This window comes from Vipera berus, assembly GCF_964194415.1.
Source record: "Vipera berus genome assembly, chromosome: Z".
NCBI lineage: Eukaryota > Metazoa > Chordata > Lepidosauria > Squamata > Viperidae > Vipera > Vipera berus.
In genome coordinates, this window is record NC_138205.1 from 80,676,504 (window position 1) to 80,690,075 (window position 13,572).

Here is a 13,572-nt window from a genome sequence, read left to right on the forward strand (position 1 = left end):
TCACAGTTTCCTGGTTTCTGATCTTATATCTTAACCACTAAATTAGACTAGCTCTCCTTTTTAAGGACATATCATCTTTATTCCAAAACACAACTTTTTTTTAAAAAAAGTGCATTTTGATCTTTTGAGAAGGGACCCCAGGAATTCATCATTTCATAAAATCTGGCAGGTATACAGTATCTGCCTACAATATTTTGTCCACTGTTAAAGCAAACTTCATACTAAATTTTCTGCTTTTTACAGTATCATTTTAGTTTTTTTCAGAAATATATAAGGCCCATGTTATTTTTATTCACCCAACCAAGTAGTCCACTCATATAAATGCCCAAGAGCAAAAGACTGAATACTAACCTATTGGCTTATACGGAGTGCATATACCAAATATGATGTCTTTCTCTATGAATTTCAGACGATCATAATCTTCCAAGTAAAACATCCTGGTTTGTGTTCCACTGATCTCTACTAGTTGTGTAACATTGGCACCAGTAATCCCAATAGAATAAATAATGACACCTTCTTTTCTTAGAGCACTGGCTGGTTCTCTTACGTTATCCTGTGCTTCCCCATCTGTGAGGAGGATAAGAATTTTGTTGACAGAAGACCGTGCTCCTTTGGAAGGTTTGAAATAATCAGAAACAAATTCCAGAGCTCTTCCTGTATAAGTGTTCTGTTTCATTTGCTCCATGTTCCCAATAGTGTTAATAATGTGGTCTTTCGATGAGCTGAGTGGGAACTCTTCTTGACTGATGCTACTGAACTGAACAACGCCAACTTGCACTTCATGTAGACCAACACTACACTTATCTACTAATTCTTTCATGAACTTCTTCATTTTCTCAAAATCCTGTTCGCTTATACTTCCAGAGCTGTCCACTAAGAACATGACATCAGCTTTCATTTCCTCACAGGCTATATGGGGGAAAAGAATAATTATTCGGGTTAAACCACTGAATTTCTATGAAACTAGTAGAAGAGAAAAGCATGTTTCAGGAACATTGCTTCCTATTTACTTCTAATGAAACAAGTTCTGAAATTCATAAGATTGCTTACATGAAAATGTGCCTTTTTAATAATACCCAACAAACCTGAATATGGAATGAAATGCATTTCTCAGCAGTATGTTTGAAGCGTATTTCATTATTTTTTCATTATTAGTCAAATTACTTTAGATAACTCCAGACCTTTTCATTCTTATATTTTTATAGCCATTTTGTAATATTATTTTAGCATTGATGCTAGTGTATATAGATATAGATGTACTTTCTTGAATTATCTTCCTGGCAAATACAACCATCCCAGTTTCTTGTAATGCTGCAGAAATAATTTGCATTGCTTTCTTTTGAGAAATATTTTCAACAGCAAAGCAATTAATAGTTAATCAAAGAGGAATGCAGGAGAATGCCATCCTCAGTCCTCAATGTTCTCTCATATCCCAAAAGGTCAGCTCAAACCTTTTTAAAAATTTGTAACAGACATAACATAAAACAAAAAATTTTCAAAGATTTTCTGTCTGGGTTTATAACACTGAATTAATATCAGCTGCCAGACTGTAAATTACAATTGGACTAATTTCTCCTCAGCAATTACGTTCTCCTTGCTATCAGTCATTGAAAGTTCAGAATATTGAAGTCAACCAAAGTTCATCCGGCTAAAACTAAGTATTTTATAGCTATTATAGTTTATTTTTTTCTAGATGATCTTCCCATTTCAGAGTTCAATTGGGAAAAGATAAAACAGCAGTGTATTTGGAGGGGAAGAAAGCCTTTAACTATACAAATGCAGCATCTTCCTAACAAGTCTGGACCCCTGAAGTCCAAGTGCTCAACAGAAAAATATCTCTCTGTACTATCTATAGAGTTAACAGTTATCTACAACATTATAGTAAGGACTGTAACAGCCGTTATGCAGGGCAAGCAGATAGAAGACTAGTAGAGTGCATTCATGAATCTCAACTAGCAGTCAGAAGACACAATGAAAACTCCTTCATTTCACAACAGACTCAATCATACAGTTTCAACAAACACAGGAAGAACTATTATATAGGGACCAAACTACACTCACTAGTACGGATGATGTTGCCTAATCATGTAATAAAATGTCTGCAAGCAAACAATCAAGTTTAGAAAGCACCAAGAACTCTACATAACAGAACATAATGGATTTTATTTAAAGAAGTAGTGGATGCTTCTTACCTTTTTCAGAGCATATATCTTGAACAATTTCATTTTTTATATTTTTCAAGGAGTCAAACTGTTCCACATAGTAAACCTTTGATCCTGAGTCTGCAATCTCATTTAACTGTGTCACATTAGCAGGTTTCACACCAATAGCATAAATATTGACACCTAATTTTCTTAGCATTTTAGAAGGTTCCAGCACGTTATCATGTGCTTCTCCATCTGTCAGTACAATGAGATAACAAGGGATTTTGCCACCTCGCTGTTCTTTTGCTTTTTCAAATAATGGCTGCATAGATTGTATAGCAGCTCCAGTGTACGTGTCTATTCCCATTTGGATTATATTATTAATGGCTTTTTCTAAAGGGCTGATTTTCATATACTTATCAAGTTCAAATTCTGTTTGATAAGACGTTCCAAACTGAACAACTCCAAATCGAACATGATCAGGTCCTATAGTAAATAGCTTAATCACTTCCTTTAGGAATGTCTTCATCTTAATAAAATTGTCGGGAACGATGCTTGATGAACCATCAACAAGAAAGTAAATATCAGCCCTTTCTGTTTTCATGCATCCTGCATGGATAAACATAAATAAATAAATAAATAAATTTAAATAAATAAACAAATGTTAGACAGATCAGAGGCAGGTAAATAGCTTATCCTCCCCAACAGCCACTGATTGAAACCCTGCATTGAGGAACAATTGGGTTTCAACAAAATAGGTTTCCGCAACCTCCAAATTTTGTAGATAGTCCAGAAGGATATCATACCCAATGACATACAAAGCTGTTGAGAAGTCTAATAGGATGAGGTGGCGTGAACTCTTCCTCCCAAATCAGTTAGTCAAACACATTGCAGGCCCCTGAAGGAGCCAGGAAAGGAGTGAGTCAACCACAAGTGGTGGAGGTCTTATTAGAGAGCACCCTCTCCCATTACATTGGAATTTGCAGGTCAGAAGGAATGCTAGAGAATATAGTTAAGTGATATCTCTGAAGGCTATGGGCGTTATTGTTAAGATTTCAAGTAGAACCTCTGACTTGGAGCCTCATACTACCAGTATTATTCATTCATTTATTGTTGCTTTTGAATCCCATTGCAATCCAAAAACATTTTTGATGATTTACAAGATATAGAGAAATTTAATTATACACAATAAAAAATAAATAAAAGCAAAACTGAAAACAACGTAAATGAAAATATCTTCCATCCAGTTAATCAATAACAGATAACAAAAATAAAAGATTAGAGGGCTGAGAGAGAGTGACTGGCCCAAAGTCACCCAGCTGGCTTTCATGATTAAGATGGGAATTGAACTCAAGTTCTTCCGCTTTCTAGCCTGGTGCTCTGAACAAACTAGCTCTCAAAATTTATTTGAGTTTTAATCACCCAACTGCAATTGACACTGATATTTCAGAATGTGTCAGAAACATGAGAGAAAAGGCAATACTAGTAGAGTTGAGTAATTTAAAAACAAGACAAAGCAAAACAAGCATTAAAATAGCTTCAGCTGATTTAACTAGATAACATACATTTCGTCAAAAAACATTACCTGATCGGAATCCTTCTATACTTTCACCTTCGGCAAAAAACGTATGAACGTGGTGGAACAGTTTCCTCTCAAGAATTTTTGACTCATCTGCCAGGTTTGAAAAATGGTCAACTTTTATAATATTCCACTTTGGAGGATAGGATACCACTCCCCTTAACTGTGTGATATTAGCCCCTTCAATGCCTATGGCAAATACCGTGACATCCTTCTGCAAAAGGAGACTTGCTGCTTCTGTTAGACTATCCTCAGCGGGTCTGTGGGTGATGATGATAGCTATTTGTTCCACACCTTCTGTCCTTCTGCTTCCAGCACTTTCACTAAAAATTATTTCCCTGGTAAAGTTTAAGGCAGCACCTAATTTAGCTTTTCCTTCTCTGGGAGAAAAGCTCTTGATTTTCAGTATAAGATCCTTTATCTCTGTTTCTGTGTTCAGTTGAGAAAGTACACTAGGCTCGTTGCTGTATGTCACAATACCAATTCTGATGCAGCTTTTCTGCACGTCAAGAGAGGCTGTTATGTTTTGTAAGAAAGATACAATATATTCACTATTTGCAGGTGAAACAGCTTCATCCACCACAAATACGACATCGGCAATTAAATCATGAGAACAATCCGCAACTGCAACAAAAAAGAATGCACCATATTATTAACTCTTTTTTCTTAGCAGTTTCTTTCTTTTTTTGCAAGCTTTCCACTTGGCATTTGCTAGAGTTTCTAGGGTGTTAAAAATTCTTTTAATTTTTAAAAAAACATTAGCAAAGCCTCTAGCCCCTTTCCTTTTAACCAGAAATTCCTCTAGGTTTTATGAGGACACTCTTTGAACATTAGAAAATTAAAATATGAAACATCTATAGTGCAATTCTTTGTCTTTAAAATTATGGGAATCATAAAACAAAACTAAGAAGATAGGAAATATTTCTGAGCAACTAAATGTGCTTTTACAAAAGTGGACTTTTATGATCAGACCTATCCATTATAGTAGTTTTCTTGCATCAAATCTCCTACAGCAGTTATTTTATAAGAACATGTACAACATAGTCTCACATTCCTTAATTTGCCCCCTAAGAGTGGGCTATCCTAGGCTATCCCAGGCAAATTATAACGTATTCCTCAGAATTTCCTACTGCTGATCAGGACTGAAGTGGAGTGTAGGAGGTGAGATAGGAAAAACAGCCTTTAAGGATCTTTGGGCTAGAAAAAATGCAGGTAGGAGCCAAGGGGGGGGGGGGGGAAATAGATTTCAGTAAACTTGTATAAGCTCTCTCTCTCTCTCTCTCTCTCTCTCTCTCTCTCTCTCTCTGTGTGTGTGTGTGTGTGTGTGTGTGTGTGTGTGTGTGCATGTGTTAGTGTGTGTGTAAATGAAAATAATGGAGAAAAATCAAATTTCTGATATTCTAGCCTTATGGAACCATCCTAAGAGAGCTTTTTGTGACTATAATGCAAGGGGGGGGATCTAACTGACCTGCCCTAGACCATGACTATTCACAATCCTTCTGCAAAACGTACATGCAGGATTTATTGAAAGTAGTATCATAATTAAGAAAATAGAATTGTTTTAAGATTCTCCCTTCCTTCCTATTTGAAAAACTAAATTTAGAGGAAGAAGTTCAGTATTAGAAAAGAAAGAAAATTTTCCTCTGCCAGCTCTTCAATGTGTACCATACTATCCCCATTTTGTTCTGGGAGATTTATCTAGGAATCATGGATCCTAGACAGCTGCAATGGCAAGTAATTTATTCAGTCTCTGAATCTCCCCTAAGGAAGCATCCTACCCTACCAGCTAATGTTGTGGGAGCTCCAATTCCAGAATGCCATGAGATAAATAATACAGTTGTGCTGTAAACCAGTGTTTCTCAGACTGGCTGGGGAATTCTAGGAATGGAATGGGGGTTCTAAGAGTGGCCAAGATTGAGAAACTCAGCAATCAACCACTTGGCTTCTCCAAGGTTGTGTTTCTCCAACAGTGCAATCTTGCTAATCTCTCAAGTGATAGATGAACTTGCATGATACCCCTTTCTCAATGAATAAAACTACTTCTTTCATTAGGAGTTACAATTTGGCAAGAAACTAGTACATTTTAATCTATATATTACATGTTCTCAAATATTGCGTACAATATAGCAACTGTTCACGTACATGCATGGACAAAATATGAAGCAAAGTTCAAATTAGGTTTTGCAGAGCTATAATTTTGCCTATACAAGCCCAGGGTTTTTGTTTTTGTTTTTTAAAAAACAGCAATTCCTCTAGAGTGATACAACTGAAATTTTAAAACCCCTGTCCAAAAAACTTCACAGTTAACCTAATAATCAATATTTGTGATAATATACTGTATTATTTCTTTTACCTTTTATGGGTATGCTATAAGCATAAGTTGTACTTGGGGTAATTGTGGAGATTACTAAGTTCTCATTTGTTGCTACAGCTGATTCAATGACAGACAATATATTTGAGGAAAACTTTTGGAGATCTTTTAGTGTATCAAAACGGTAATTGAATGGATGTGTGGCTATTGACTGCAGCTCTTGGTTAGATGCATTTAGCATTCCTAAAGCAATTATTTTTATCCCATCCTCCCTCATTAATGTGGCAGGTCCTTCCACGTCATCTTCTGATACCCCTGAAGTTGTAACGATCAAAACCTGGTGTCTGTCTCTTCTTGGTGCCTTGAAAAGAGTCTTGTGGATCTTTTGTATAGCATTTCCAGTCCTTAAAGGCCCACCCTGGAATGAAAAGATCTTTTTAACATGGTTCAGGATAGGGCTTTTTCCTCTGAACTCATCCAGCTGGAATTCAACATGGACATCATCGTTGTATTGGGCAAGTGCAAGGCGATATTTATTTGGCCCTATTGGAAGATTGTTGATCATTTTAGTCACAGAATTTTTTAATGAGACAAAACCTTGTCTGCCGAGGGTATTAGAGCTGTCAATCAGAAGGACAACATCTACAGACTCAGAGGCTACAACAAAAACAAAACAAGAGTTAATGTATAAAACATTATTGTAAACTGCATGGGTGCAATTAAAGAGCAGAATAAAAATAACCCATTGTACATAAATCCATCATACTCCCATCGTCACAGTTTGGCCCTATTTACTTAATATACAAGGCTTCTTTGTTTTTCTACTTGCATAAAAATTTTCTCATTCAAAATTAAACCTATGCATTTTGACAAAGAAAGTGATAATGTCAAAGGACAGTCAATATTTTTAATAATATTTTTAATTTTAATATGCCAATATCCACCCATCTGCTGCAAAGAACTGTGCCCTTTAATTGACTAATGCGTATACAGGACAAGCTGTATTAGCAAGTTGTGAGGCATTTTCAAAAGGAAAATAAAATACCAGGATGCTGTGTTTTAGAAGTCTGGGTCCCAAGAATAACAAGGAGCAAAGTCAGAAGCATTTTCAGATTGTGATAGTTGATCAGTGAATAAATCTAGAAATACAAATAAGAACAAAGTAACAATGACAACATCAACAATAATGTTATTTTTTTTAGCTCTTCAAATTAAACGTCTCCTTCAGCTGATCAAAGCCTTCCTATATTGGTCCCTAGCATGATGCCTGCTAGATGTATTGCATTTCAGTTGCATTTCAGTTCCTCAACCATTATGACCAATAATTCTGAAACATCCAGGATGAATAGGTCCAACTTTGAAAAGCATTGCATTGCAAACTAGCTTTAATAGTCACCCATGACTACATTGTTGATAGCCTGCCTCAGTTTCAAAATGAAAGGAGAGATTTAATTTTATCCTTATACCTTGGTCTGTCCCTGAAATGAGAACAGGAATGGAATGGCTTTTGGCAGGCAAAACTTATTCAGTAGAACAAACTCTCAAGAAGCTGATGGTTGAACATCTTAGAATGCAAGTTAGTTCCCATTAACATGAAACAGGCGTAAGAATTAGAATCAAAACAGCCATTTTACGCAACCCTAGTGATACGAACTTCACTAGTGGCAATTGTATGGCTTCTTTAATAGTAAACTCCCAGATCATTTGCAGCAAGTGAGCAAAATTTGCAAAATGGTAAGTGCAGCATCATGCGCTTGCTATTTTGTAGATTTTGATCACCCTCCCCTCAAAAGCCTTATACAGTATATCTCTGTGAACCAGAAGCTATTCTGGAAATCCCCATGAAGTACTTAACCCAACTGTCATATAGTTCAATGTGGTGAAAATAAGGCTTTGAAGTGTCCAAAACTAACTATGCAGTTCTTTTGTTCCTGAATAATATCTGGATCCATTTAAAATTTTCCTTCAATTTTCTGACTTTTAATATAATAAATCTTTCCAACAAATAGAACAATAAAAATGAACTCCAGAAAAAATGTAATTTAATCTCTTCCCTTGACGAGCCTATTGTTTTAACTGGGTTGCTGGGAAAGAAGGTATTTAAAAATATGGCAGCCATTAGGTGGTTTATTGTTCAGTGAAATATTTGTGGATATAAGATTTGAGTCATGCAATCACTAAGAGTACAAAAGGCATTCATTGCAACTCTTTTGATTGTGGTAAAATAGTTATTAAACAAACCTTCTCCCTTTTATACCTTACAGAAATTTGTCTTTACCAGTAGTGGTCTCTGATCCTACTTTATCTATATGAAAGCCTTACCAAAAGGTTAAGTGAAACAGACACTAAGTGAAACATGTCAAGTGTCATGAAAGGATATTCACCCCAAATGGTTTCCTATTGCAAGGGAATAGGGGAGGCACTAATAAGATTTTCTGCTTCCTGGGTAAAAGTATCATTGCCAGTACAGAGTACTATACCTCTACTCGTTGTTTTAACCTTATGAATTATAATTAATAGATGACTTTATACCACTTAGAATAGAAAATCTAATAGAATTTAGGAAAACTAAGCTTTCTCACGTCCCATCTTCAAAAGCCAAAGAAGTTTATTTATGGCAACATGGGGGAAATTGAATCTCCCCTATAATTCATATCAATGGAAACATATCGTCTATTTCCCTCACTCTTGCTATACTTAAACTCTATTTATCCTAACATTCTTTCGACCTACTTAATCTGTAATATTCCTTCCTCCCCCTTCAAAAACTATATATCAAGCAGGCATTTTACATAAACATATTTATTTCAGTTTGAAAGTAATTGTTCCCTTTAGAATCATTACTTGAAGTGCAGTCTCCTGCAGATGTGTGCAATTTTTCTTGTATACCAGACTTTAGATTTTCTTTGAAGCTAAGAGCCAATAGCAAAATCCATTTTCCATTCTGTTGCAACAAAAGTTTGAGTGGCTGTGAACAAGTCACAAATGTTCATATAAACTGCATTCTTTCTGTTATTGCTTCCTAGCATAAAAAGAGCACATTGCCTGCTCTTTGTGTTATATTATGATGATAGATCTCCAGTTACTTCTGCATTTCTCAAGCTTTAAAAATTCAGGGTTGCCAACCTTTCCAATGACCTTTTACCTAGGCAGAAGCAATTTTATGGGGATGATCCCAACTGTGCAAATATGCTGTTTAATGATGAGAAACTGCATTCTATACCATGTTTTTAATTTTTCTTTGTCAACTCCCTTTGTTTTTATCTTCTAAGATATTTATTTCATATTCAGTTCTTTAAAATTCAAAAATCATTATGTGTTGTACATAATTCATTTTAACTTGTACAGCCTTTATATACAATTTTCACAAATGTAATTTTAATTAAAAATTTTCTGAAGAAAGAAATAATTTTTGCAAAAAGAAATTAATCTCTTCAACCCAAACAAATATTTTAATGAATTTTGCAAATTTACTACCACAGAACACCACTGTAAAACTTTTTAACCCCCCTTTAACAAATAAATGTTCCAAAAATCCATAGGGCATTACCTTAGCACGCTGCAATGCACTTTCCACAGGAGTTTTGGAGAGCCAATACAAAAAATACCATTTGAGCTAAGGTTGTGCCCCTGTGGAGAAGAGGCCATTGAAACTGTAGCTAATCATCAACTTATTCACTAATATATGATGGAGGTTGTTTTTTGGATTACAATATCAGTGAAAAAGTCATTGGAAGGGAAGGCAAATTGCAGAAGAGGCATATCTGTATAATCCAAGGTTTTAGGCATCTGGCTAAGCTACCTAGTTATAATGGTGCTGAATGAATGGTGCCTATGATGGGTTCTCATAGTTCTAGCTATTGCAACATTCCTGTATTCATATGATCATGATTTTTTTTTTACATTCTCTGTCAGTTTCCCACAAGCAAAGTCAAGGGGAAGCCAGCAAGAAGTCAAAAGTCAGAGTCAGATGAGGTCTTCAATTGTGAACCCTGGTGCCGCAGTGGCTAGAATGCAATATTGCAGGCTAACTCTGTCTACAGCCTGGAGTTTGATTCTGACAAGCTCAAGATTGATTCAACCTTCCATCCTTCCAAGATCAGTTATATAAGGACCCAGATTGTTGAGGGCAATAAACCATGTTGAGGGAGTGCTGTAAAGTACTATAGGGCATATAAGTCTAAGTGCCATTGCTATTGCTAATGACCTCCACTGTTCTTGCTTAAGAACAGCAACAAGAATTGCCAGGATTATTATTGCTAAGTGACATGGTTACATGATATTGTGCTTCATGACCATGTTCTAATATCTATTGCTGTGGTAAACCCAAGACTAGTTGTGGTGAAAGTCTCAGTCACATATTTGATGAAATGTATCACATTTGGGAAGCATCATAGGATTCAGTTCTGCTTTATTTGTTAGACAGAAAATAGTATCTTCAATAGTGGATGATCAGTCAAAATATAAGAAGAGAGAACATGGATTGATGATGGGTTTTTAAATATGTTTCAATTTTTAATTTTTTAACTGTGTAGTTAATTTATTTTGGGGCTGTTATTTAATTCTTTTTTAATTTTTGTATTGTTGTTTTTTATTGTTGTTAGCCGCCCTGAGTCCTTCGGGAGATAGGGCGGCATATAAGTCCCAAAAATAAATAAATAAATAAATAAATAAATAAATAAATAAATAAATAAATAAATAAATAAATAAATAAATAAATAAATGAATGAATGTACCTGTTTTATCTATTATATATATAGCTGGCTCAGGAATTCTGGGAGTTGAAGTCCATGAGTCATAAAAGAGCCGAGGTTGCCTACCCCTGGCCTAGTCCTACCAAAAGTGTGATTTATTATTTTTGTTTCTCTTGGTTTCACATTCCTAAGTAAATGTGGTTGGATCTGAACTTATTTATTAAAAGACACAAGCTCTAAGAGCAAATATAGATGATGAGAGAAGAGAAAAGAAGCAAAAAGGAGCAAAGAGAAGACAAAAAATACCAACTGCATTAGAATACTATGTATATTTCTGCTTGCCCCAATTCCAGAAGCATATCATAAAGCTGGAAAAAAATAGGAAATAGCAGTCTGAATGATCAGGCAATCAAATAATTTCCTCTTTAAAGAAAAAAAAATGAAATATTTCTGAAGCTTCTTAATGAGGGAGGAAAAAAAAGATGATCAGATAAACTTGACTAAAATTAAACATATGCCATTAAGTGGAGAGAAGCAACAACGCTATGGACATCCAATGAAATTTTGGGATACCAAAATCAGAAGGATATCAGATCCTTAAAAAGTGCTATTAATAACTGAGGGTAGATTTATTGATAATCTTTAAGATATGGTGACTAAATAATATCTCAGTCTAGAAAATAGAGTGGACTGGTAACCTGGGATTTGTTGGCTAATCATTCCAGAATGATTTCCTTACCTAAACAGAGAAACAGATGGGTGGGCAAAAAAGCAGTAGGATACCAATAGGAGCAACTCCTGACTTCTTGGCTGCTTCCTCATTGAGTTTCATTGACTGCGGCTGGCAGATAACATCAGAACATCTTCCTTCCTTCCTTCCTTCCTTCCTTCCTTCCTTCCTTCCTTCCTTCCTTCCTTCCTTCCTTCCTTCCTTCTTTCCACCCTCCCTTCTTTCCTTCCTTTTTTCTGACTTGAATAGGTCATTCAGCTAAATCCTCTGTTCATTTTATTGAAAGTTTGATGTTTGATCAAATGCTTGCACTTCCATACCAAAACAGAGTAAAAGAAAAAATACTATGTTAACTAGAAATGCATGAATCATCTTATATAGCATCTTTATCAAGTGTTTCATGCATGCATTACTAATCCTGATCTATCTCATATTCTCATTGATGAACATGTTTAAAACTGAAAAAAAAATAATTCTAGGATACATAATTATGAATACATGTGTATTCATATCTGAATATATTTTAAATGATGGATTTGAGACAAATATATCCACTTTTTAAATCCATCTCATTACACACATTTTGATATTTTTTAAAACTGAAAAGAGGATTGAAAAATTTAAAGCAATTCAACAAGTAGAAAATAATTGCATAATGGTTTGGTCATTCATTTGCAGCATGGGGCAAATCAGTCATGTTATTTCAGACTTTACAAACACCAAATTCTTCATGCATTGCTCCTTGTAAAGACCTTTTTCAGTTTGATTATTATTATACTCAGTTTGTAACATATCTTTATTTGTAATAGATTTTATTAACTCTAATGGGTCTTAATTCTAAATAAACACATGCAAGATTGCAGGGAGGAGTTTTCAGAAAAATACATTTACAGATCCCTTGAAGCGTTCCCAAAAACATAGAGACGCAAAATTTTAAATAAGTGAAACTTCATTTTTGCATATTTGTGACAGAGTCAAACATGTATTAAAACATTTTAATAACATTCATTTGTCCCAGCAAACAAATACTTATTTTAATCATAATCCTATGCAAATCTGGAAGTTACGGTAAAAAGCATTGATTTTAATGAGGTATGCTTTATGTAAAAGCATACCTCATTAAAATCAATGCTTTTTACCGTAACTATATGTGCATAGAATTACAGATTAAATTATTCAAAGAAATAAGTGAATTTGCTTATCTTGGACTGATAATATCAGCTATTTTTTAAAATAAAATCATTTCAAAATTTTACACATTTTTGCTGCATAAGTGAATGAAAATTCAGGAAAGATGCAAGGAAAAACAATAGCCACAATGGGAGCAATACAGAAGGATGATATATTGCTTAAAATAACATTGCTAGAACAAGAACTTAGTTCCTAATTTAAAACCAAATAAGTATATACATTTGAGAAGAGTGTACTATTGCAATATTAAGTAGACAGCAATGCTATTTCTAGTGTCAAAACAATTCACCATTGTCTTGCATATTATTCTACAATGTCAAGCAAATATTACCAATTACAAAAATTATCAATATCATTTCCAAATATCAGGAATTAACAGTTGAGGTTAAATGGAAAAAGGTATCTCAACATCCAAACAGCAGATAGGGATCCAGATGAAACAATAACTTCAATAAGCAATTGGGACATCTAAATCAGGCTAACCATCTTTTTTAGCCAACATGCAAATGACTTCAAATGACTTACCAATTAATTGGATGCTTTTAATGTCATCTTCTGAAAAGTATCTGGGAAAGACCAGCTCTTTTATGATCAGCACTATCCCATAAATCTTTTCAGAAGACAGCAATTCATTTGCATTATAAAGGTCCTGGCTGTCCCAGTTGAGAAGTTTCAATCTTGGCCTGTTTCCCATATTCCATTGCATCATGGTTCTGAATCAAAGTCAAAAGCAGACGTATCAAAGATAGAGCTTGGCTGTTACTGTTTTTTTGTTTTGTTTTACATTTTTAAGGCTCCCTTGATCTTTAAAACCACAAAAAAAATCCCACATACACAATTACTTTCATTTTCAGAAAAGATTTTATCTTCTTCCCGCCTCTCCCCATTCTGCTACTTGCAGCTGGACAGATGAGGACTTTTTT

At 34.7% G+C, this 13,572-nt stretch overlaps 1 protein-coding gene across 1 annotated transcript in view; it reads right to left on the bottom strand.

The window, feature by feature from the left end:
* The window catches only part of LOC308679009 (collagen alpha-6(VI) chain-like), a 75,406-nt gene extending 62,139 nt beyond the window's left edge, over positions 1-13,267 (bottom strand). The window contains exons 1-6 of the mRNA XM_081346245.1: positions 13,175-13,267; positions 7,080-7,173; positions 6,077-6,691; positions 3,730-4,347; positions 2,193-2,753; positions 352-909 (exon numbers count right to left, since the gene is read on the bottom strand). Of these exons, the coding sequence (XP_081202371.1) occupies positions 352-909; positions 2,193-2,753; positions 3,730-4,347; positions 6,077-6,691; positions 7,080-7,140 (2,413 nt within the window). The 5' untranslated portion in view covers positions 7,141-7,173; positions 13,175-13,267. The remainder of the gene's footprint in view (positions 1-351; positions 910-2,192; positions 2,754-3,729; positions 4,348-6,076; positions 6,692-7,079; positions 7,174-13,174) is intronic.
* Between the last annotated feature and the right edge of the window lie 305 nt (positions 13,268-13,572).